Source organism: Rhinoraja longicauda, chromosome 33, assembly GCF_053455715.1.
Source record: "Rhinoraja longicauda isolate Sanriku21f chromosome 33, sRhiLon1.1, whole genome shotgun sequence".
Lineage (NCBI taxonomy): Eukaryota > Metazoa > Chordata > Chondrichthyes > Rajiformes > Arhynchobatidae > Rhinoraja > Rhinoraja longicauda.
In genome coordinates, this window is record NC_135985.1 from 10,142,424 (window position 1) to 10,168,302 (window position 25,879).

The 25,879-nt window shown below is 46.5% G+C and overlaps 1 protein-coding gene across 2 annotated transcripts in view; it reads left to right on the forward strand.

Annotated features, from left to right (window-relative positions):
* The first annotated feature begins 29 nt into the window (after positions 1–29).
* The window catches only part of fah (fumarylacetoacetate hydrolase (fumarylacetoacetase)), a 35,553-nt gene continuing 9,703 nt past the window's right edge, over positions 30–25,879 (forward strand). The window contains exons 1-10 of one of the 2 annotated variants that reach the window (XM_078427075.1): positions 30–184; positions 4,924–5,034; positions 8,324–8,445; positions 9,423–9,472; positions 10,946–11,036; positions 12,855–12,952; positions 18,550–18,602; positions 22,531–22,630; positions 23,779–23,927; positions 25,046–25,121. In XM_078427075.1, the coding sequence (XP_078283201.1) occupies positions 104–184; positions 4,924–5,034; positions 8,324–8,445; positions 9,423–9,472; positions 10,946–11,036; positions 12,855–12,952; positions 18,550–18,602; positions 22,531–22,630; positions 23,779–23,927; positions 25,046–25,121 (931 nt within the window). In that variant the 5' untranslated portion in view covers positions 30–103. The remainder of the gene's footprint in view (positions 185–4,923; positions 5,035–8,323; positions 8,446–9,422; positions 9,473–10,945; positions 11,037–12,854; positions 12,953–18,549; positions 18,603–22,530; positions 22,631–23,778; positions 23,928–25,045; positions 25,122–25,879) is intronic. The other variant, XM_078427077.1, reaches the window with a different exon arrangement.

Sequence of the window (25,879 nt, forward strand, 5' to 3'; positions counted from 1 at the left end):
GAGAGAGCGCGGTGGGCGTTGCGGCTCCCGGCTCTATCATTGGCCTTGAGCTGTTCCAAGTTGACGGTGGAGCCGCTGCCGCTGCCGCTGCCACAGACGCGCCATGTCCTTCCTGGGGATCGCAGAGAGCTCGGACTTCCCCATCCACAACCTCCCCTTCGGAGTTTTCTCCACCGCCGCCGACGTAAGTCAGTCGAATACACGTCCCACCGAGGAACAGATGTGTCGGGAGGAACTGCAGATGTTGGTTTAGACCGAAGACAGGCACAAGATGCTGGGGTAACCAAACTCAGCGGGACAGGCGGCATCCATGGAGAGAAGGAATGGGAGACGTTTCCAGTCGAGACCCTTCCTCAGACTCACCCACTCCTTCTCACCCGAGTCCCTGCTGAGTTACTCCAGCATTTTGCGTCTTATCTTCAGGAACAGGTGGTTGGGCTACTTTTGGTCCACATCTGGCGCGGAGTTCGGCCGGCAGCTGATCCTCGCACATCTGGACTGTTACAGCTGTTGCTGCTGCTGTAACGAAGTCTGCAGGTCATGCAGCGCCGGCGGGGGGAGAATCCGATATCCGAGCCACCGTTTCATTCGGAACCAACCTTTCCCCCTGAAACCCCTGCAGATGGTGAGGTTGTAGTGGAGAAATTGCACTGTCACTTTCAACATGAACAAATGTGAAAGGGTTTACAGTCAGATAGACCCAGAATGCTGGAGGAACTCAGGGGGTCAGGCAGCACCTCTGAAGAAAAGCAATGGGTGAGGTTTCAGGTCGAGACCCTTCTTCAGACTGAGAGTCAGGGGAGAGGGAGGCTGGGGGTATGGAAAGGGTACAGAGCAAACCAGTTTGCTTTGTTTTTCTTTGGTGATCCAAGGCCCTGACAAAGATATAGTACAAAGTGCAGCAGACGCTTTCTGTCCACACCCTCGCAAAGTTGAATAATTCAACTGGCTAATAATCTGGTTAATTTAATAAACACAGAAATTGCTGGAAAATTGCAGCCGCTCCGGCAGCAAAAAGAAACCAGTGACGTCTGTGCTCCGTACTGGGAGAGTTCACAAGTTATAGGAGTAGAATTAGGCCATTAGGCCCATGGAGCCCACTCTGCCATTCCATCATGGCTGATCTCTGCCTCCTAGTACCATTTTCCTGCCTTCTCCCCCATAACCCTTGACACCCGTTCTAATCAAGAATTTGACTATCTCTGCAATTAAAATAATGGGAAAAGACCCAGGTACAGCAAGGAGATCAATAATAATCATCCGCTGCCCTTCATGGAACACATAGATGCTGCAGATGCTGGAATATTAAGCAAAACACAGAGTGCAGGAGGAACTCAGCTGGTCAGGCAGCATCTGTGGGGGGGATGGACAGATGACCTATCAGGTTGGGCCCCTTCTTCCGTCTGAAGAAGGGCCCTGACCCAAAACATAACCTATTCATTCCTTCCTGGGCTTCTGCGATAATTATTTTTGCGAAAGTGTGGAATGGATCTGATATAATAAGACAGGAGATGTTGAAAATACTTGTAGAACAAAGAACGCGCGGCACGGACTTGGAGGGCCGAAAAGGCCTGTTTCCGGCTGTAGATATATGATATGATGATATGATAACTACAGGTGCTGGTTAGTACACAAAAGGACACAAAGTGCTGGAGTGACTCAGCAGGTCAGGCAGCATCTCAGGAGAACATGCGTAGGTGACTTTTCAGGTCGAGACCTTTCCGAAAGAGGACCTGAAGAAGGGTCTTGACCCAAAACGTCACTTTGTATACCACAAGGAGATATTGTACACTTAACTGGGACCTACGTGGCTTCCGATTGCAGCAACTTTGACATGGAGCGAGTGAGAGGAGTTAAAGTTGTTCAAAGTGAGAACGTTCAACCAGGTGGAGCAGGAGTGTGTTGGGTGAGAAGGGCATTCGGTGCAGTAGGACATCAGGGCAATGCAGGAACTGGTTCGGCCTCTGCTCTCAGAAGAAACAGTCAGAGCAAGGGAGGGAAGCAAAGAAAGCTTCAGGACATGGATTGCTCAAAGTGCAAGCAGATAAGCAGCACAACCAGAAACATGCCAGCAGAACATTTAGTAATGTGATGAGAAAGTATTGTGATCTCACTGTGGATCAGTGGATGCATTTACTTTGTTTATTTCACTTTGTCAAAGAGTATTATGAAGGTAGCAGTATAAGTTGTACCTGCTGGACCATCGGAGACATTTATCAGTTAACTTCTGTTGTTCAGGGTTACAAATCACCATCAATCATTGATCGAACAGTCAACAGGACCTGAAAAAAATTGTTTGAAATAAGGTAAAGTGCAGATAATATGTAACTGATTTATATCCCTGATAAATCTAACAGGCAGAGAATATAACTGCTAAACTATTCAGCCTGCAAGTTGAAAGAGCTACTGATTCTGTGTCTAACCCTAAAAAATATTTATATTTGTTTATATAATAATGCCACAAGTGCTCTCCCTAATGCTGCTCGTGGACTCCGGGAGCTGAAGTGAGATCGTGATATTTTGCATCATCTCGAATCACTGGAGTTGGTGCTGAAGGAACAATCACTCAGTTGTTTTTTTGGGGAAAGGGGGGAAACGTCAGGCACATTGGGTGGAGGGGACCTTGCTGGATGCCTTTCCCCAGTGTTCAATCTCAAGCAGAATCGGCAGCCAAATAATATAACCTTCGAAACAGGCTTGGCAGCAGCCTGGGGTGAGTCAAAGGAACAGATGAAGGGCAATTGGTAATGTCAGGGATAACCAGCTGGAATAGAGTATCCTGCTGACTTCCACAGTGCAGCCACAAATGTATTGACTCACCTTGACCAACACCTCGGGTCGATTCCCAATTATAAAGTTATGGGAAAATATATTATTTTCTTTGGGATTGTGTTTTCAGGCAACAGATGGTGAAGTCCTTTAACTTCCAATATATAAAAACATGAAATTTTGTTCATTCTCTGAATTATATTGTTTTTTGAAAAAAAAGAGCTTTATTTCACTTCACTTCTTTCTTAAAAGCAGATTAACCTGCATTAATTCATGCACAGAGTCATACAGTATAGTAACACCTCCTTCATCCCAACTTGTCCATGCCAATCAAAATCTAAGTTAGGCCCATTTGTCCACATTTGACCCACATCCCTCTAAACTTTCCGTATCCATGTACATGCCCAAATGCTTTGTTAAATGTTGTCATTCTATCTGCCTCAACCACTTATTTGTGTAGGAAGGAACTGCAGATGCTGGTTTAACCCGATAGACACAAAATGCTGGCGGTTACTTGAAGTTAGAGAAGTCAAAGTTCATACTGCTGGGGTGTAAGCTGCCCAAGCGAAATATGAGATGCTGTTCCTCCAATTTGCGTTGGGCCTCGCTCTGAAAGTGGAGGAGGCCCAGGACAGAAAAGTCAGTGTGGAAATGGGAAGGGGAGTTAAAGCAACCGGGAGATCAGGTAGTTTTAGGCGGACTGAGCGGAGGTGGTCAATGAAACGATCGCCGAGCCTGCGCTTTGTCTCACCGATATATAGGAGTCCACATCTGGAACAGCGGACACAGTCTATGAGGTTGGAGGAGGTGCAAGTGAACCTCTGCTTCACCTGAAAAGACTGTTGGGGTCCTTGGATGGAGTCGAGGAGGAGGTATAGGAACAGGTGTTGCACCTCCTGCGGTTGCAGGGGAAAGTACCTGGGGAGGGTGTGGTTTAGGTGGGAAGGAACGAGTTGACCAGGGAGTTGCGGAGGGAACGGTCTGTTTGGAAAGCGGAAAGGGGTGGAGGTGGGAAGATGTGGCTAATGGTGGGATCCCTTTGGAGGTGGCAAGAATGTTGGAGGATTATGTGCTGTATGCGATGGCTGATGGGGTGGAAGGTGAGGATTATGTGGACTCTGTCCCTGTTACGATTGGGGGGGGGGGGGAGGGGGAGCAAGAGCAGAGCTGTGGGATCTCGATGAGACCTCAATGAGGGCCTCTTCTATGATGGAAGAGGGGAACCCCCGTTCCCTAAAGAATGAGAACATCTCTGATGTCCTGGTGTAGAACATCTCATCTTGGGCGCAGATGTGACATAGACGAAGGAATTGTGAGTAGGGGATAGAGTCTTTACAGGAAGCAGGGTGGGAAAATGTGTAGCCTAGGTAGTTGTGGGTTTATAATAGATTTCCAGCCCATTTGGGCAGCCCATTGCATACATGCACCACACTGCACAAGGACACCCAGGTCCCTCTGAACACCCACACCTATCCTCCTTACGGGATTGTTTTGATGACCTCTGCTCTTTCCATGTTACAGTGGGCTGCACTCACAGTGTATGTCACCAAATAACTTGGTTTGGACTGAGTCATATGGACAGGACAGTGGAAGGGTCAGTGGTGGTGGACCCCATCTACAGATATATATATATTTTTTTCAGATACAGCGCGGAAACAGGCCCTTCGGCCCACCAAGTCCGCGCCGCCCAGCGATCCCCGCACACTAACACTATCCTACACCCACTAGGGACAATTTTTTTACATTTACCCAGTCAATTAACCTACATACCTGTACGTCTTTGGAGTGTGGGAGGAAACCGAAGATCTCGGAGAAAACCCACGCAGGTCACGGGGAGAACGTACAAACTCCTTACAGTACAGCACCCGTAGTCAGGATCGAACCCGAGTCTCCGGCGCTGCATTCGCTGTAAAGCAGCAACTCTACCGCTGCGCTACCGTGCCGATATGTGAAATGTTCACAATAAACACATATATAATGTTGGAGAGGGGTAGAAATCAGTGTGGGGAAAGCCTGTTGGCTCAGCGTGTCTGTCCCAGACCTGAAGGTGAGCTGCTGCTATTTGCTTTAATCCCATCTTCCTTCCATTTCTCTCTTTGCATATTTACCAACGCCTGTCTTCTTTTATTCTTTGCTTTCCTATTTGTTTTCCAGCCTAACCACAGAATTGGTGTTGCCATCGGAGACCAGATATTGGACCTCAGCGTGGTAAAGCATCTCTTTACTGGCCCCGTTCTCTCCACAAACCAGCATGTATTCACTCAGGTAACGGCCGCTTGTAACGTAGGTCTTTGTATGAAATAATGTTTGGCTCCTCGGAGCGAGTTAAAAGCCTTATTTTCTTTATGATGAAGACCACACAATGTGCTGGTAGAGTTGTTACCTCAAAGCTCCAGCGAGCTCCTTCAATCCTGACCATTGGTGAAGATTGTATGGTCTGCCTGCAACTGCATGGGTTCCTTGCAGTGCTCCGGTTTCCTCCCATTTGCCAAAGTCTTACCCTGTGATATATGAAACACAAAGAACTACCGATAGTAAATTCTTGAGCAAAACACAAAGAGTTGGAATAACTCAGCGGATCAGACAGCATCTGTGGATGGATTGTATAGGCGACTTTTGAAACTGAAGAAGGATCTCGACCTGAAACATCTCCAAATCATTCCTTCCACAGATGCTACATGACCTCTGAGTTACTCCAGCACTGTGAGTTGGTATATTAATTGACTACAGTAAACAATCCCTAATGTATAGTTGAGTAGCTGATGGAAGGTCTGAAGGTGGAGTCAATTGGAGCAGATGGACTACATTCAAGGTTCTGAAAGAGGTAGCTTTAAAGATTGTGGAAGCATTAGTAGGTTGAATCAGTAGTAAGGAAGGCAGATGTAATTTAACATTCATTTCGAGAGGACTAGAATAGAGAAACAGGAATGTAATGCTGAGGCTTTATAAGGCACTGGTAAGATCGCATTTGGAGCATTGTGAGTAGTTTTGGGCCCCATATCTGGGGAGGGATGTGCTGGCATTGGAGAAGGTCCAGAGGAGGTTTACAAGAATGATCCTGAAAATGATTGGATTAGCGTATGATGAGCGTTTAATGGCTCTAGACCTGAACTGTGAAGTTTAGAAGGATGAGGGGGAATATCATTGAAACTTACAGAATAATGAAAGGCTTGGATAGAGTAGACGTGGAGGGGATGTTTCCACCAGTGGGAGAGTCTAGGACCAAAGGGCACAGCCTCAGAATAAAAGGACGTACCTTTAGGAAGGAGATGAGGAGAAGTTTCTTTAGCCTGAGAGTGGTGAATTTGTGGAATTCGTTGCCACAGACTGCTGTGGAGGATAAGTCTTTGGGAATTTTTAAAGTGGAGATTGACAGGTTCTTGATTAGTAAGGGATTCAAAGGTCATGGGGCGAAGGCAAGAGAATGGGATTGAGAGGGACTGATAGATTAGTCATGATTAAATGGCGGAGAAGATTCAATAGGTCAAATGGCTCAATTCTGCTCAATTCTGTGACCTATGAATGTGGGAAGAATAAGGAATGGGACTAGTGTAAGTGGGTGGTTGGTGGTCAGCATGGACTCACTGGGCTGAAGGGCCCTTTGAAGGGCAATATGATTCATGACAGAAGGAGCCTAACATCTAGTGAAGCACCATTGCCCCTTATATTTTCTGATCAAAGACCAGGACAGGATGCCCAAAGGCCTCTCAGCTGATAATGGAGAGATTGAGACTTATTGGGGAGGGGCGAGAGGGGGTGGGGTGTGAGTCATGAGTAAGAGGTCAGGGAATCCCCCGATTGGGATTTCCTTCATTTGGGACTAGAAGCTTTGCCATTCAGAGATTTGGGGGTCTGGACACCAGGTGGTTTGGGTGCTGGGCCGATGAGGCGGGCGTTAGGGTAAGAAACAGTCAATACTTCAGGTCAATGACATTCAGAACAGGGTTGAAGATCAACAAATTTTAAATTGTAGAGAAGAATACAATACAATACAATACAATATATCTTTATTGTCATTGTACCCAGGGGTACAACGAGATTGGGAATGCGCCTCCCATACGATGCAATAATTTAAGTAATTTAGACAACAGCAACCCAACGAAACGAAACAATTGTGACAGTTTTAGACAGGGTAAAGTGCAAGTTGATCTATGCGTTGTGGCCATCCGGCTCAGCAGGACCGGTTCATAGCAGCTATGGCCCTGGGGATGAAGCTGTTCCTGAGTCTGGAGGTGCGGGCGTAGAAGGCCTTGTATCGTCTGCCCGATGGAAGGAGTTCGAACAGACTGTTGCAGGGGTGTGAAGAGTCTTTGTGGATGCTGGTGGCTTTTCTGAGGCATCGTGTGTTGTAGATGCCCTCCAAGTCTGGTAGCTGTGTTCCGATGGCCCTCTGAGCCCTATGGACTACCCGCTGTAGAGCTTTCCTTTCTGCCTCCGTGCAGCTGAGGTACCACACAGGGATGCCATGCGTTAGGATGCTCTCTATGGTGCAGCGGTAGAAGGTCGTCAGCAGCTGTTGGGGTAGACCAGACTTTTTCAGTGTTCTTAAGTAGAACAGTCTTTGTTGTGCCTTCTTGACCAGCGCAGCAGTGTTATTGGACCATGTTAGGTCCTCCGTGTGAGAGAGAGAACAAAGGGCAAACTTCTGTCCTTCCTTTGTTCAGACTTCTAATTAAGATATTTGTTTTCTGAGATTTCTTCAACAATTGAATAATTCAGTCGACACTATTGAAATATTTATTTCACTCTCCAAATTTGCTGACACTATCCTGACATATCCCAGCAGAGGGCACTCTAATCCAACATGACTGGAGATCTCCAATGTTGATTTTGGTCTCGTTATCCAGCAGTGGCATGGACTAGAGTTTTTCTTGGTATGTTTGCTTCACTTGCAAGGCCAGCATTTATTACCATCCTTTATTGCCCTTGAGAAGGTGGTGGTGAACCTCCAGCAGCCCTGTTGGTGAATGTACTCCCAATGTACTACTGCGGAGAGAGTTTGGCACATGGATCCAACGATGGTGGACATGTTGTGTGGGAACATAGGTAGTGATGCCCTCATGCACCTACTTACTGCCCAGTCTTTTTTGGTGGTAGAGGTCCCAGCACTGATCCCCGCATATCACCACCCATCACAGATCTCCAATCAGAATAACACCCCTCCACCACTATCCTCTGTCAATTTTGCATCATATCTACCAAGTCACCATGGATTCAAAATGATGTAATCTTCTGGATCAACCTACCATGAGGGACCTTGTTGAAGGTTTTACTGAAGTCCATATCAGTCAGCGCCCACTATCCGACCCTCGTCAATTATCTCCACCTCATCCACAAAAAAACTCTGTCAAATCTGAGAGACAGGATCGCCCCTGCATAAATAAGTAAATCCATCCCAAATAAGTCCAAGTCCAATTTTCCAAGGCGAGGAAATCCAACCCTATTGCCTGAGAATCACAAAATAGTCCAACAGAGGAGGAGGCCACTCGGCCCATTGTCCTTGTGCCGTGGCATGAATTCTGGTATTCACATGTTCCCTGGGTTTGTTTCCCAGCCGACCCTCAACTCCTTCATGTCCCTGGGCCGGGAGGCCTGGAAGGAGGCCCGAGCTGATCTCCAGCGACTCCTGTCAGCCAATGAACCAGCTCTTCGGGATAACAAGGACCTGAGGAAGGGGTAAGTCCTGGGCCAGTTTACATTTGATGAAGCCTGGAAAAACTGGAAGAAAGCAGAAATCCTAGCATGATTGTTATTCCCTCTCACTAACACTGGTGAAATTAGTGAAATGAGCCAGAGATACTAGAGTATGACCAAAATTAATTTAGAACTGGGACATGCCAAGAAGCATTAGGAAAGATGAATATAAACCCATTTATTGAGACAAGTTTGGAAGAAGTTCCAAAAAGCGTGCAGAGAGAGGGAGAGAGGTGGCAGGGTTTGGGGATCAACTCTAATCTTTGGCCTGGGTATCTGAAGATCACAGTCAAAGAGAGATACAGCTCAGAAATAGGCCCTTCAGCCCTTCTCCCTCTGCCTTGTAAGTGGAGTACTTTGGGATTAAAGCCAAGGTCAGAGCTTGCACTGAATCAGAGCAATGCCTTCATGCAAAGCATAGCCTCTCCAGTCAAGTGCTTCATTTGAAGGTTTGCACGGCTTAGATCCCAGAGCACTGGCTCTGAGGATAGGTGAGCTGAGACACCCCTCTGGGTACATTCTGGAGCCTGGCCTGCCATCCCTTGGTGTCCAGTGAGCTCAAGAGACTGCAGATGCTGGAATCTCAAACAAAGAAAAGGAACTCAGCAGGTCAGGCAGCACCTGTGGAAGGAAATGGACAGAGGTAGTTTTGGTTAGGGATTCTCCTTGCAGATATTCCTGCCTGCAGACTGGTGGAACCAGAGACCATGTGAAGTTCAGACTGAATCCTGCTTTCCGAGGGGACTCACACCACTGACCACAATGGCCCTTTGACAACGTTGAGACGGGGGCTCGGTAAAACACTGAGACCACAGGGCGGTGACAGCTCTGAACACCAAGCCACCTGGTTTATGTATCAAGCTTTGAACTTGACCGTGAATCAGGGCAATCAGACAAGGTTCCGTATGTTGACAGGTACAGGTGTGTGTGTGTCACTAAACTCTCTCTGTTGTCTGCAGGGCGTTTGTCTCCCAGGATTCGGCCATCATGCACCTCCCAGCTGAGATCGGTAGGTGTGGGTATGACATTGAAACCTTCCGGATAATGAAAGGCATCGATAGAGTGGACGTGACGAGGATGTTTCAAGAGTCGAGTACTAGAGAGCACACCAACGGGGGAATATAATTGAAACTTACAGAATAATGAATGGCCTGGATAGAGTGGATGTGTAAAGGATGTTTCCACTTGTGGTAGAGACCAATAACAGAGGGCCCAGCCTCGGATTCAAAGGATGTACATTTAGAATGGAGATGACGAGGAATTTCTTTAGCCAGAGGGTGGTGAATCTATGGAATTCATTGCCACAAACGGCTATGGAGGCAAAGTCAATGGGTATTTTTAAAGTGGAGACTGACAGGTTCTTGATTAGTGAGGATGTCGAAGGCAGGAGAATGGGGTTGAGAGGGAAAATTAGATCAGCCAGGATTGAATGGCAGAGTAGACTCGATGGGCCAAATGGTCTAATTCTGTGCCTGTGTCTTATGGTCTTAACAGGTCATGACAATTCAATCCAATCTTAAGGAGTAAGACTGCGAGGAGAGTGAAATCCGGAGTAGACTCATGAGTGGATCAATCTGTTCCTGGCTTCAACGACAGAGCTCCTTCACCTCCCTCTCACGCTGTACGGCTGTGGCGGCCTCTCCACTTGGCAGTGTTGGCTTTCACACCCACTCCTGGGCATCTGGGAGTGGCCCCTGGCAGTGTTGGCTTTCACACCCACTCCTGGGCATCTGGGAGTGGCCCCTGGCAGTGTTGGCTTTCACACCCACTCCTGGGCATCTGGGAGTGGCCCCTGGCAGTGTTGGCTTTCACACCCACTCCTGGGCACCTGGGACTGGCCTCTGGCAGTGTTGGCTTTCACACCCACTCCTGGGCATCTGGGAGTGGCCACACAAGGCCACAGGTTTACGGCCTCCCCACATCCAACGCAATTCAAAATTGTCCATAACTTTACATTGGATTTGAAATCATTAATCCTAAAAACTGGGGAGGGGAAATGATTTTTTTTCTAATTTGCAAAAGAGCGAACTACAATAAAACATAAAACATTGGAAACACTCAACAGGTCATCCAGCATCTATGGAATGATAAACATAGTTAACTTTGCAGTAGAGCTGCAGCCTTACAATGCCAAAGACCCGGGTTCGATCCTGACCATGGGTGCCGTCTGTACGGAGTACATTCCCTGTGTGACCGCACGGGTTTTCTCCGGGTGCTCCGGTTTCCTCCCACATTCCAAAGGCGTGCGAGTTTGTTGGTTGATTGGCTTCAATAAATTGTCCCCTGTGTGTAGGATGGAATTAGTGTATGGGTGATCACTGGTCAATGTGGACTCGATGGACCGGAGGGCCTGTTTTCACACTGCATCTCTAAAGGCAGAGAGATTGATGAGGCACCCTCAAATAGTCTATGAGAGTAGAAATGACTGAGAGTTTGATTAGCATGAGCCATTCCGTGTTTAATTGTATTGTCTGATTTCTAGGAGATTACACGGACTTCTATTCATCCCGTCAGCACGCTACAAATGTTGGGGTCATGTTTCGAGGAAAGGACAATGCCCTCATGCCTAACTGGTTAGTGCCTCTCCTCTCACCTGCATTTACATTCGTCAGCTGGGTCAATAGTCAATTTATTTGTCACATACACATAAATGTGCAGTGAAATGAAAAATTACCCACAGTCCAACAATAAGACCAATAAAAATAAGCAATAAAAATAAGCAATAACCCATACATTCATAAACCAACTCCAAACAAAAAGAAACATCCATCACAGTGAGTCTCCTCCAGCCACCTCCTCACTGTGATGGAAGGCCAGAATGTATTTTCTCTTCCCCTGCCGTCTTCTCCCGCGGTCAGGCTGTTGAAATTGCCACGTCGGGGCGGTCGTGGCTCCCGATATTGAAGCCCCCGCCGGGCAGAGAAAATCCCGCGGCCTATTCCAGGCCGTGCCGGACGGTGAAAGGTCCGCAGCGGGCCGACCCAAGCCCCGCGATTCGGGGCGGGCTAAGACGCTGCCGCTGCCGTAGCTCCCGGTGTTGGCCCCCACCCAGGGGCCTGCGAGTTCTAGATGTAGCTGTAGAGCTACGTGGCATTAATGTAGAGCTAATAGATGGCAGCTTTAGTGTAGGGTTGCCAATTCTACTTGTACTGATTCCGAGGGGGGTTGCCCTGTAAAATAAAAGTCCCGTTTACACTCCATTCGAGCTAATAAAAGAAAATTCACAGAGAGAGTGGTAAACTACACTATAGATTCAGAGAGTACGGAAACAGGCCCTTCTGCCCAACTCACCCATGCTGTCCAAGATGTCTGTCTAAGCTCATTCCATTTCCTTGCACCTGGCCTCTATCCATCTCAACCTTTCCTATCCATGTACTTTTGGACATTGTAATTGTACCCATCTGTACCATGCAGCATCTGTGGAGGGAATGAACAAGCGACATTTCTCAGTCTGGTGGCATCTCTGCTATGCCTTGAGGTGCCGGCTGCAGGTGCTTCAAGTATCAGAAACGTACAGAAGTGCAATGATCATTGTGTGCCCGGTGGACCATGAGTTTCCATTTGACATTTATTTTACGACCGCGTGCATAGAGTGGATCACAGATCAGCCACAATCTAACGCACTGGCAGTACAGAGGGAGCCCTGGTGTAGGCAAGCACACTGCCCTAAGTAGTTATACATGGAAGCTTGATATCTGGTGTGAGAGCAAGAAAGGGGAACAACCTTTCGTACTTTAAAAGGAGGTTGTTCCACATTTGAAGATTTATAAAATGGTTAATGATTTGGAGAAGATAGATTTGGAAAATTAGCCAACAAACCCAAGTTGTTGGTTTGACAAATAACAGGAAAGTTTAGACTAAACATGAGTAGTGGTTCACATAGTTAGTTTAGTGTATTGTCACATGAACTGAGGTACAGTGAAAAGCTTTTTGTTGCGTGCTCACCAATCAGCAGAAAGACCACACATAATTGCAATCGAGCTGTCCACAGTGTACAGATATATGATAAAGGGAATAACGTTTAGTGCAAGATAAAGTCCAGTAGTGTCCAATTAAAGATGGTCCGAGGGTCTTCAATGAGGTAGATAGTAGCTCAGGACCACTCTCTAGTTGGTAGGATGGTTAAGTTTCTTGATAACAGCTGGGAAGATATTGTCTCTGAATCTGGAGTTGAGCGATTTCACACTTCTGTCATTAACTTGCTTCTGGATGGGGGAAACAGAAATGAGTTACCTTTTCTCCCAAATTAATATATTGTGAATGATATACATAACATATAAGGGTTCGGAAGTCAGTTTAAATCAGGTGAATAAGTTTATCACTGTATTGGTCACAGAATGAAGGTTGGCGTTGTAGACTTTAAACCAATATTCTGTGCGTTACAATCGCAGGCTGCATCTACCGGTTGGTTATCATGGTCGCGCGTCGTCCGTCATTGTGTCTGGGACCCCCGTCAGAAGACCCCAGGGCCAGATGAAACCTGATGATGGTAAGTCTGAGACAACGTGGATTTAATCTGAGTGACTAGCTGGCTGGTGAGACCTCTTGAAGTGCAATGAATGCGTCTTAAAATCAACTTAAAAAGTTATGTTGGATTAATTAAATAATTCATCCAAGGTGACTTCAGAAAGGGCAGTTGGAACTTGGATTATAGTAGCTTTATTGATCGATGTTGAATCTGCCTCTCCGAATGTCATCGTGATAGATCTACGTGACCCCATCATATTGATTTTATGTTCTGAATGCCCTTCAGTTGCTAATGAAGGTGTAAAATATCCAGTGTTTGACACCATTTAATAGAAAATTATCTTCATAATTCTAAACACTTGTGAGAGGGTGAAATAATTCAGCTAAATGTGCGCAATGTCCAAAATATCTTGCGTCAGACAAGAGATGATATCTAAGGGCAGCTGAGCAGAAGCTTAGAGAGGGAGTTCAGTTTAGGTTATTGTCATGTGTACCGAGGTACAGAGAAAAGCTTTCATTGTGTGCTAACCAGTCAGCAGAAAGACAATACACGATTACAATCGATCCATTTACAACGTATAGATACATGATAAGGGAATAACGTTTAGTGCAAGGTAAAGCCAGCAAAGTCCAATCAAGGATTGTCAGAGGGTCATCAAAGAGGTAGATAGTTGTTCAGCCCTGCTCTCTGGTTTGGAGGTGGTTTTTAGTGTGATTTAAAGGCAGTCCAAGAGATGGAGAGCGAGAGGGTTTTTGGAGGGAATTCCAGAGCCTTATAAACTGAAGACGTGCCAGTTCATTATGCACTGAGGGGTGAACCACTTTCAGATTGGAAGGAGTGCAGATATTTAAGGTTGTCAGGCTGGAGACGATCACGTGAACAAATGATTCCGGAGTAGGAGGAAGCCATTCGGCCCTCGATACTGGCCCGCCATTTAATAAGAACATAGCTGATCAGATTACGACCTTATCTCTTCACTCCTCTCCTTTCCCCCTCCCCTTCCCCACAATAGATGTTTCCATTCCCCACACTATTATGAATCAATATACTTCTGCTTAAAAATATTCAAAAACTTCCACTATCTTTTGAAGAAGAGCGCTCTAAAGATTCAAAAGAGGGCAGCACAGTGGCACAGCAGCAGATTGCAGTGCCAGAGACCCAGGTTCAATCCTGACCACGGATGCTGTCCATACGGACTTTGTACGTTCTCTCTGTGACCGCGTGGGCTTTCTCCGGGTGCTCCATTTTCCTCCTGCACTCCAAAAATATACAAGTTTGTCGGTTAACCAGCTTTGGTAAAATTGTAAATTGTCCCTAGTGTGTGGGGTAGTGTTAGTGTACGTGGTGATCGCTGGTCAGTACAGACTTAGTGGGCCAAAGGGCCTGTTTCCGCGCTGTCGATAGTCTAAAGTAAAGTAGTCTAAAGATTTATGGTCCTCTGAGAGAAAAATAATCATTCCAACCCTGTCTTATAAGGTGGTCCCTTATTTTTATAAAATAAATCTTATTCTGGATTCCCCCACGAGGAAAGGCCCTCTCCACATCCACTCAGTCAAGAATCCTCAGGATATTATTTGTTTCATTCAAGCCCACTCACTCATCCAAATTCCCATGGATACAAGCCTTGCCCATCCAACCTTTCCTTATGAGCAACCCACCTTGTACTGTGTATTAGTCAAGTAAACCTTCTCTGAACTACTTCCAAGTCAGTAATGTAAGAAAATAACTGCAGATGCTGGTACAAATCGAAGGTATTTATTCACAAAATGCTGGAGTAACTCAGCAGGGCAGGCAGCATCTCAGGAGAGAAGGAATGGGTGACGTTTCGGGTCTCGATGCAGGCAGCATCTCAGGAGAGAAGGAATGGGTGACGTTTCGGGTCCCGAAACGTCACCCATTCCTTCTCTCCTGAGATGCTGCCTGACCTGCTGAGTTACTCCAGCATTTTGTGAATAAATACCTCCTAGTCAGTAACAACCCATACTGAACACAACACTGCAGGCATGATCTCACCAGTGCCCCATACAACTGAAACATAACGTCCCTCCTTATGCATTCAATTCCTCCAGCTATAAACACTTGAGGTACGGTCGTGGAGGGATTAGGACATAAAGTTAGCAACTTTAAGCTTGTGCAATTTCAGATCACAAGCCTTTGATGTCAGCAAACAGGGCCAACAGAAGCTGATGAGAGGGAGGGCTCGGAGGCAGGGATTTATGGCCTCCTCTACACCGGTATAAACAAGGATAGACTAGATGCCCATTTCTGTGTGACTATCCATGTAGCTTGGTCTACCGTTTAAGCATTCAATGCCAAATGATGCATCGCAGAATTTCAAGGTCACCTCATTAATCCCTTTCCTTCCTGCTCATTCAAGTGAAGGGCTGCCAGGTTTGATGAATGGAGTGTGTTTCTAATTGTGACTGGACGCAGAATCTCATTACTTCTCTCTGAACCCAGTACCGTGGCTTTCCCCGACCCTGACCATCGAGTTTCCAGTCCCATCCCTTACTGCAGTGATGTTGTTCTGTGAACCGGATCCACTCACAGTTAAATTAAGACCGAACAGTCTGACTTCGTACAGGCTATTTGGAAAGTTAAGTGCTGCAAATCTCAAGCTCTCAGTAACGGGAGAACATTCATTGTGAAATTAGTTGTTTTGGTTTGGTTTGGTTTTTAGGCTGCACTCGAGCCCTGCCCTGATGTTGCCATTGAATCATTAAATCTCAGTTCAAATCTAATGATCATAGAGCTGGTCACTTCCTGGATGAATTGGAGCCAAGTGCAATGGTTACATAGATACATAGAAAATAGGAGACGGAGGAGGTCCTTCGGGCGTCTCTACCATCCAGTATTAGTATGCCTGTTGATCCACTTTAATACCCTGTTCCCACCTTCTTCCCAGATCCCCCCAACCTTTGAGAATCAAAATATACATCTATTGTACATTAGATATCCTTGAGCATATTTGAAACCTCCACACCCCTCTGAGAACTGCAAAGGTTCACCATCCTCTGAGTGCAGAAATTTCTCCTGAAATTGGTTCTAAGTACATAATTCCCCCGAAAGTGGTGATGCAGATAGACTGGATGGTGACGGAAGTGTGGGGCATTCATCAGTCAGCCCATTGAGTACAAGAGTTGGGACGTCATGATTCAACAGAGAGTTAGATAGAGCTCTAGGGGCTAGCGGAATCGAGGGATATGGGGAGAAGGCAGGAACGGGGTGCTGATTGTGGATGATCAGCCATGATCACATTGAATGGCGGTGCTGGCTCGAAGGGCCGAATGGCCTACTCCTGCACCTATTGTGTATGTATCTATGTATCTATAAGATGTTGATGAGACCATCCAAGGCATGTTGTGTGCAGTTGTGATTGACCTGCTAAATGAAGGATGTCATTAATCTGGACATGGTGCAGTAAAGATTGACCAGGATGTTACTGGAACCAGAGGGCTTGAATTATAAGGAGAGGGTGCATAGACTTTATTCTCCGGGTGTAGAAGGTTGAGGGGTGATTTTATAGATGGATATAAAATCATGAGAGATAAAGATAAGGTGGATGGTCACATTTTATTCAAGATAAGGGAGTGTAATACTAGTGGGCAGAGATTCAGGGTGTGAGGGGAATCATTTATAAGAGCCCTGAGGGGCAACATTTTCACATCGAGGATGGTGGATATGTGGAACAAACTTCCAGAAGAAGGGTAGAGGCAGGTACAATTACAACGTTTAAGAGACATTTGGACAGGTACACGAATAGAAGGGCTTCAGAAGGATATGGGCCAAACACGGAGAAATGTGACAACCTCAGGACATCTTGGTCGTTGTTGGCCTAAAGGGCCTATTTCAATGCTGTGTAACTCTCTGACTCCAAATGGCAAACCTCTTCTCCTGATGCCCTGTCCCCCAGTACTAAACACTGGCCCAGCCATACACAACCTCCTCCTGCAACCAATGTACAATTTTTGTGTTGAATGTTATTTGGAGATTTTACCAGTGAAAGCACATTGAACATGTCAGCACTGATATCATGCTTGAAAATTGCTACAAGATGAATACTTTGAAGAAATATTTTGAGGAATAAAGGGGTAGACTATTTTCTAAATGGGGTGAGAATTCAGATATCAGAGGTGCAAAGGGACTTGGGAGTGTTGTTGCAGGATTCCCAAACAGTTAACCTGCAAGTCGAATCAGTAGTAAAGAAAGCAAACTCAATGCCAGTAATTTATTTCAAGAGGGCTTGTATACAATAGACAATAGACAATAGGTGCAGGAGTAGGCCATTCGGCCCTTCGAGCCAGCACCGCCATTCAATGTGACCATGGCTGATCATTCTCAATCAGTACCCCGTTCCTGCCTTCTCCCCATACCCCCTGACTCCGCTATCCTTAAGAGCTCTATCTAGCTCTCTCTTGAATGCATTCAGAGAATTGGCCTCCACTGCCTTCTGAGGCAGAGAATTCCACAGATTCACAACTCTCTGACTGAAAAAGTTTTTCCTCATCTCCGTTCTAAATGGCCTACTCCTTATTCTTAAACTGTGGCCCCTGGTTCTGGGCTCCCCCAACATTGGGAACATGTTTCCTGACTCTAACGTGTCCAACCCCTTAATAATCTTATACGTTTCGATAAGATTCCCTCTCATTCTTCTAAATTCCAGTGTATACAAGCCTAGTCGCTCCAGTCTTTCAACATATGACATTCCCGCCATTCCGGGAATTAACCAAGTAAACCTACACTGCACGCCCTCAATAGGAAGAATATCCTTCCTCAAATTTGGAGACCAAAACTGCACACAATACTCAAGGTGCGGTCTCACTAGAGCCCTGTACAACTGCAGAAGGACCTCTTTGCTCCTATACTCAACTCCTCTTGTTATGAAGGCCAACATTCCATTGGCTTTCTTCACTGCCTGCTGTACCTGCATGATTCCTTTCAGTGACTGATGCACTAGGATACAAAAACAGCGATGTAATGTTGAGACTCCATAAGGCACTGGTAAGGCTGCATTTGGCAGTATCGTGAGCAATTTTAGGCACAATATTTGAGGAAGGATGTTCTGGCTCTGGAGAGGGTCCAGAGGGGCTTTACAAGAATGATCCCAGGAATGAGTAGATTAACCTATTTTGAGCTTTTGTCAGCAGTGGGCCTGTATTCGCTGGAGTTTAGAAGAATGAGGTGGGACCTCATTGAATCATACTGAATAGTGAAAGGCTTGGATGGAGTGGATGTGGAGAGGATATTACCACTAGTGGGAGAGTCGAGGCCTAGGGGTCATAGCCTCAGGATTAAAGGTCGTTCTGTTAGGAAGGAGCTGAGGAGAAATTTCTTTAGTCAGAGGGTAGTGAATCTGAGGAATTATTTGCCACATAAGGCTGTAGAGGCCAAGTCAGTGGATATTTTTAAGGCAGAGAGAGATAAATTCTTGATTAGTACGGGTGTCCGAGGTTATGGGGAGAAGGCAGGAGAATGGGGTTAGGAGGGAGAGATAGATCAGCCATGATTGAATGGCGGAGTAGATTTGATGGGCCGAATTGCCTAATTTTACACCTATTCCATATGACCTTAATAATTGTCTCGGTGACACTTATGGCTGAAGAATGTTTCCTTTGCAGCAAAGCCGCCGGTATTTGGAGCTTGCAAACTTCTGGACTTTGAGTTGGAGATGGTAAGTCCCGTTCATTCCATCGTGGCATGGAGAGGCAGTGAGGTGGGATTTCACCCTCGGTGTTGACACTACGGTGCAGGCCAGTGATTGGAAGCAAGACTCATTATCGATAGGCCAGAGAGTTGATGTCAAAAGCTTCTGCCAACTAGAGAATTCACTGAAACATAACCACAATCTGAGTGGGTGGTGGAGACAGAAGCACTCACAGTGTTTAAGAACTACCTTGGATCACCAAGGCAGAGCTGGCTATGGACCATGTGCTGGTAAATGGGATTCATATGGATGGGTATTCGAGGGCTAGCATGGATAATGTGGGCTGAAGAGCCTGTTTTATTGCTACAGCTGCACAACTAGTACAGGTACAACGTTGTAGCTCCAGAGACCCCAGTTCAATCCTGACCTTGGGTGCTGTCTGTGTAAGGTTTGCATGTTCTCCCTGACTATGTCAGAGAGAGAGAGAGATAGAAAGAAAGAGAGAGAGTGTGAGAGAGTGAGAGTGAGAGAGAGACCTCCCTCTCTCCTCTCGCAGGTTTGACAAACGCTCGGCCACTGGGACAAACCTGAGACCACCAGTGCCACCGTGTGCTCAAGACTGGACAGCCAGGAAGAAGCCCTAGACAACCAGTGCCTCCACCTGAGGCCATGACTATGTCGCCATGGCATGCCTGAGATGCCAGTGCCCCTTCCTGCCCATGGGCAATGAGGGACTGTGGCCTCACACAGAGAGGCAAAGACTGAGCCAGAATGAACCTGAAATCGCCAGGATAAACTTGTGACCGCCAACACCTCCTCTTGAGGCAAGGGTGAACTGCAGGGAGAAGCCTGAGATCACCACGCCTTTCTCCTTTGAACAGCGAGACTGAGCTGCTGGGATAACCCCGAGATCGCCATCCAATGCACACATGCCCAGATGACGAGGGACAGAGCCCCCGTGTTGTCCTGGTCTCTCTTACCACTCTAAATAAAATATATCACCTGAGTTCACCCCACTGTGAGTGTCGGTGGGGTCACTGTCAAACACGGCGTCATCCCTGACCCCACATATCCCATATATTCTCTATGAATTACTCCACCAAATGAGATGCTTTGTACATACAGTAGTTAATGTCCACAATGGTAGTTGTGTTACCCCTATTGTGCTTTTGGTTTCCTGATTTATATAATGTCCTGTATCAAGAGAGCTGGATGCATTCAAGAGAGAGCTGGATGCATTCAAGAGAGAGCTGGATAGAGCTCTTAAGGATAGCGGAGTCAGGGGGTATGGGGAGAAGGCAGGAACGGAGTACTGATTGAGAATGATCAGCCATGATCACATTGAATGGCGGTGCTGACTCGAAGGGCCGAATGGCCTCCTCCTGCACCTATTGTCTATTGTCTATCATTATTGTTTAGGAGCTTACAGATGATTTGAACCAAGTTTAGCTGTTCCTTGCTGCTTCGTCGCTCCAACCTTACTAATTTCACTTTTCAAGTTTCTGAGCCAAGTTCTTTTCTCTGTAATGTCATCCTGTCATCTTTCTCCATTCTAAAGGTTAAGTGTCTTGAAACATTTAATCCCCAGCTCTGGTCACTTTGCAGCCTTATCTCCATAATGGCTATTAGATCATGGCCATTTATTTCTACCTCTGCCAAAAAATTGTCTATCTTCTCACAAGTGCTGCATGTAATCAGATAAAGCCTTCAGTTTTGTTTTTCTAATGTTTTCTTTACTCTGTCTCTGTGCTTGCTTTTGTATGCACTGTCCCTTCTTGGCAGTCTCCGGAAATCATTATTCATTTCATTACCCTGAACTAACAGTTTGGCCTTTCTCTTTAGGTTTCTAAACTTGCCTCATCTTATGCTACACTCTCCACCCTCTCCCAGCCAGGCCACATAGTTTAGAGCCTTAAATGCAGCCTGATTAGATATCCTTGAACATACTTGAAAACTCTGCCTCCACACCCCTCTGAGAACTCCAAAGGTTCACCATCCTCTGTGCAAAAACTTCTTCTGAAATTGGTTCCAGGTCCATAATTCCCCAAAAGTGGTGATGCAGGTAGACTGGGTGAGTCTTGTTGAGACACAGGTCCCATCCTCAAGAGAGAGCTAGATAGAGCTCTGAAGGATAGCAGAGTCAGGGGGTATGGGGAGAAGGCAGGAACGGGGTACTGATTGAGAATGATCAGCCATGATCACATTGAATGGCGGTACTGGTTCGAAGGGCTGAATGGCCTACTCCTGCACCTATTATCTATTGTCTAATTCAGGACTGGCCGTAAAAGGAACAGCTCCCATATTCCCCAATGCTTCACTTCATGAATTGAGACCCATTCCTTCCTCATCAGTCACCAAGACACATATTCATCTCTCTGATCACTGGATCAGCCAATGGTCCAGAAATGATTATCTTTGAGGTTCTGCTTTTTAAATTTGAACCTTAATGCTTAAACTTCCTTAACAGACCCTCATTTCTGTCCTTTCTATCTCGTTGGTTCCCACATCAACACTATATCTGGATCTTTACCTGCCCTTTCCAAGATCCTTTCCTGTCCATGTTGTCGGCTTCAGCACCAGGCAGAAATCCCTGCCTTTGGGGTTCATGTCTGTGGTTGAAGTGCATCTCCCCACTGGCTATACTGCTACCCCATACGACTATAATGATTCGCACTTTCACCAGGTGAATGATCTTGTGTATCATGGTGCTGGGACCCCACCCTCACCACAGTCTATACACCTGAGGTGCCGAACGTGCTGACTACTGCACTCTCTGATCTCGAGTACAGACACTTGGAACCTCAACCCACACTGGCTCCACTCCCTACCGACGAGCTGTCAGTACAAACCTCACCCCCTCAAATCTACAACAGTTCAGAAAATGACACAGGATTTTCTGACGTTGACAACATTCGCCAAATATTTGAGGTCTGTTTGATTTATCTGATCTTCATGGCTGAGTTGGCAGAACCTTGCTGTGTGTTTGTGTGGTATTCTGAGGTGCTTCTCCAGGCCGACAGTCTGGGGTAGGATCAGAGATCTGCTGCTGTGTCAGCTGTGCCACCCTGCGAATGGGCCGTCAAACCCAGGGCTCCCTTCAGCTCGTGTGAAAGATCCAATGGATCCATGTGAAGAAAGGCGAGGAAGGTTGTACTGCATATTCACTGGTGTCCTGACATTGTCCCAGAGTCCAGGACAGCACCTGGGAACCAATATATTGTGAATTAATTTCTAAGGCAGAGGTTTTTGAAAGACAGGTATCAATAGTCAATAGTCAATAGTCGTTTATTTGTCACATAGACATAAATGTGTAGTGAAATGAAACATTACCCGCAGTTGAACAATAAGACCAATAAGAATAATCAATAAAAATGCAATAACACATACAATCACAAACTAACACCAAACAAAAAGAAACATCCATCACAGTGAGTCTCCTCCAGTCCCTCTTCACTGTGATGGAAGGCCACAATGTCTTTTCTCTTCCCCTGCTGCCTTGTCCCGCGGTCAGGCTGTTGTAGTTGCCACGTCGGGGCGGTCGGGGCTCCCGACATTGAATATCAAACCAGTATCAAACCAGTCTTATAAGTGACACCCCCCCCAGAAACAAGGTTAGTTCAACACGCTTTGTTCTTGTGTAGGAAGTGACTACAGATGCTGGTTTTACAACCTTGTATCCCTGTCATTCGCACATCTACCCCACATAACAATGGGCCATTATGGAATCCACCCTTCCTGACTTCATCTGTTGCCGGCCCTGTTTTGTTCTGGCCTTCTCTATCTTCCAGTCTGAAGAAGGGTACCAACTCGAGACGTCAACTATTCCTTCTCTCCAGAGATGCCGCCTGACCCGTTGAGTTACTCCAGCGTTTTGGGTCCATCTATGCTTTGTTCTTGTATTGGTCGGAATGGAAACAAACGGTATCATTTTCATCTGTGTTTCTTCTTAAATTAGGGTTTCTTTGTAGGACCAGGCAACACGTTGGGAGAGCCTATCCCTGTATCCAAGGCCCACGAGCATATCTTTGGCATGGTTCTCATGAATGACTGGAGCGGTAAGAGTAACATGTCGGGTGTGGTGTCAATGTGGAGCAGATGAGGGATGTGCAGGACAAACAGCTTGTGGCCCAGCACAAATGCCTGAAACCATAACAGTATAACAGTATAACAAAACTTTATTGTCATTCGGTATAAATACTGAACGAAATTTCAGCAGTTACAAGACACAGCAAAAAAAAAAAGAACACAGGACACACGACCCCAACACAAACATCCATCACAGTGACTCCAAACACCCCCTCACTGTGATGGAGGCAACAAAACTTCCACTCTCTTCCCCCCGCGCCCACGGACAGGCAGCTCGACCCCTACCGAGGCGACCGACACGCACAGCCCCCGCAAGGGGATGGAAGGCCCCGCTGGCCGAGCCGCACCGGGCACTGAAACGTCTCACGGCTGAGCCGCGTCGGCGATGTAAAGTCCCGCAGCCGAGCCGCGCCGGGCGATGGAAGGCCCCGCGGCCGCGCCGGGCGCTGAACCGTTCCGCGGCCGAGCCACGCCGGGCGATGGAAGGCCCCGCGGCCGAGCCGCACCGGGCGATGGAAGGCCCCGCGGCCGAGCCGCACCGAGCGCTGAGACGTCCCGCGGCCGAGCCGCACCGGCAATGTTAAATCCAGCGGCCGAGCCGCGCCGGGCGATGGAAGGCCCCGCGGGCGATGGAAGGCCCCGCGGCCGAGCTGCGCCCCGGGGAAGAGACCTAATAAAAGGAAGGTTTCCCCTGCCCCACCCCCACCCCACCCCACCCCCACCCCCCACCCCCCCCACTCATACAGAGCCAAAAACAGAAACAAAAACCATCCCAACACCAACACAAACAAAAAAAAAGACAAACAGACTGCCGGAGAGCCGCAGCTGTTAGGCGCAGCCACACGTGACCATGTGACCATGGTCCAAGTAGAATGAACATAGAGTTCAATGTCAGCCTGTTCACATTACTACCCATGACTTAGTTCTTTTTTTGTTAAAATTTAATTCATTCAAAGAAGGGAAACGTGCTGGACCTCAGAGAGAGAGAGGGAGGGAGAGGGAGGGAGAGAGATTTGTGACAATGTGGATTGGAACCTGTTGCTGCTTACCCACCTGAATGTACCTGTGCTGTTCTAATTCTACTTCTTCACGCTGATACTGGTTTGGTATTTTACAGCTCGCGATATTCAAAAGTGGGAGTACGTTCCCCTTGGACCATTTCTGGGGAAGAGTTTTGGAACAACCATATCTCCCTGGGTCATAACTATGGAAGCGTTGATGCCTTTCACAGTGTCCAATCCAGTACAGGTGAACGGGAAGATTAAGGTGTATTGAACTGAATTTATATCAATTTAACCATAGAAGTGTTATCTGATTTGATAGATATAGAAGTATTATCTATTTATAGTATAACCATATCTGATTTATATGATTAGAATGAAAGCTTGGCTTTGACGTGGTCATTGGAGAGTCAAAGAATCAGATATATCTACAGCACAGAAACACTCTCTTGTGGAAATTGTAGCCCTTCGGACTAATTCGTTCATGCTAGTCAAGTTGCCTAGCCAAGCTAATTCCATTTGCCTGTCATACTTTTCCTGGATTCTCCCCCCACCCACCTACATGACCTTGAACCCAATTCCGAACAAGGGTATTGAGCCTTTTCCAGCAGTTCTAAAACTAGGGAATATTGGGAAATTGTCTCACATTCTTCCACAGCTGCATTCCCACCTTCCTCAATGTGGCTTGTTTTCTCTGTACCTTCTCCTCATCACATTTCAACACAGTCTACTCTGCAAACTTTCTTTGCACTCAGATTGTGGTGCAATACTACTTTCTTGTAAAGACGGCTACAGGGTGCTTATTTGCAGTAGTATTCCAACTATGCCGTCCAACTCTTTCACCCCTTTGCTTGTTTAGAAGACCAATAGCATAGAAACATAGAAATATAGAAAATAGGTGCAGGAGGAGGCCATTCGGCTCATCGAGCCAGCACCGCCATTCATTGTGATCATGGCTGATCATCCACTACTGTACCGAAGCACGAAGTCTCGATTCTGAAGAAGTCATTGGTAGTTTTAGATTTTTTAGATTTAGAGATACAGTCCGCGCCGCCCAGCGATCCCCGCACATTAACACTATCCTACACACCCTAGGGACAATTTTTACATTTGCCCAGTCAATTAACCTACATACCTGTACGTCTTTGGAGTGTGGGAGGAAACCGAAGATCTCGGAGAAAATCCACGCAGGTCACGGGGAGAACGTACAAACTCCGTACAGACGGCGCCCGTAGTCAGGATCGAACCTGAGTCTCCGGCGCTGCATTCGCTGTAAGGCAGCAACTCTACCGCTGCGCCACCGTGCCGCCACGTGCCGATTTTTTAAGTATCTAATGAAGCTTGGATTGCCCACTTAATTCTATTGATGTTTGAACTGTGTAGGATCCCAAGCCTTTGCCCTATCTGTGCAGTGATGATCCATATACATTTGACATCAACCTTTTCGTTTCCATTAAAGGTGAGTTATGCAGAAAATTTTGAGTTGTTTCATACATATTTTTTTTAAATTCGGTGCAACAATTTAAATTGAGAAGTCTTAAAAACAATTGATCAAGATAATGTTTTATTAACATGTTAAATTATACCTGCCTGGTGAGGTGGATGAATAATTTCAGCCGCCTACAGAAAAAGTTGGTTTCTGAGTAAGAATAAAAGTTGGAACTTACACCTGCCACTGTATGTTTCATTTTTTTTCCTTCCTAATCAGATGTGCAGCACTTTGGTCAACGTGGGTTGTTTTTAAATGTGCTATACAAATAAAATTGACTTGACTTGACTTGACATTAATTCTGTGGGCGGTGTTCAGGTAATAAATGAGTACTTTGCAGGGAAGAGGGTGGTTAAAAAGTAGTAGTGAAGGAGTAATTGAAACACTGTATACTTAAAAAAATGAATAGCATGGAGGTGTTAGAAACGTTGGCTAAACTATAAGTACGTAAACAGCTGGACTGATGGAATGTAGTGTAGGATGATATTCCACTGGAGTGCTGCCAGAAGACTGGAAAATGGCAAATGTTACGTTCCTTGTTATAGACAATAGACAATAGGTGCAGGAGTAGGCCATTCAGCCCTTCGAGCCAGCACCGCCATTCAATGCTATCATGGCTGATCACTCTCAATCAGTACCCCGTTCCTGCCTTCTCCCCATGCCCCCTCACTCCGCTATCCTTAAGAGCTCTATCCAGCTCTCTCTTGAAAGCATCCAACGAACTGGCC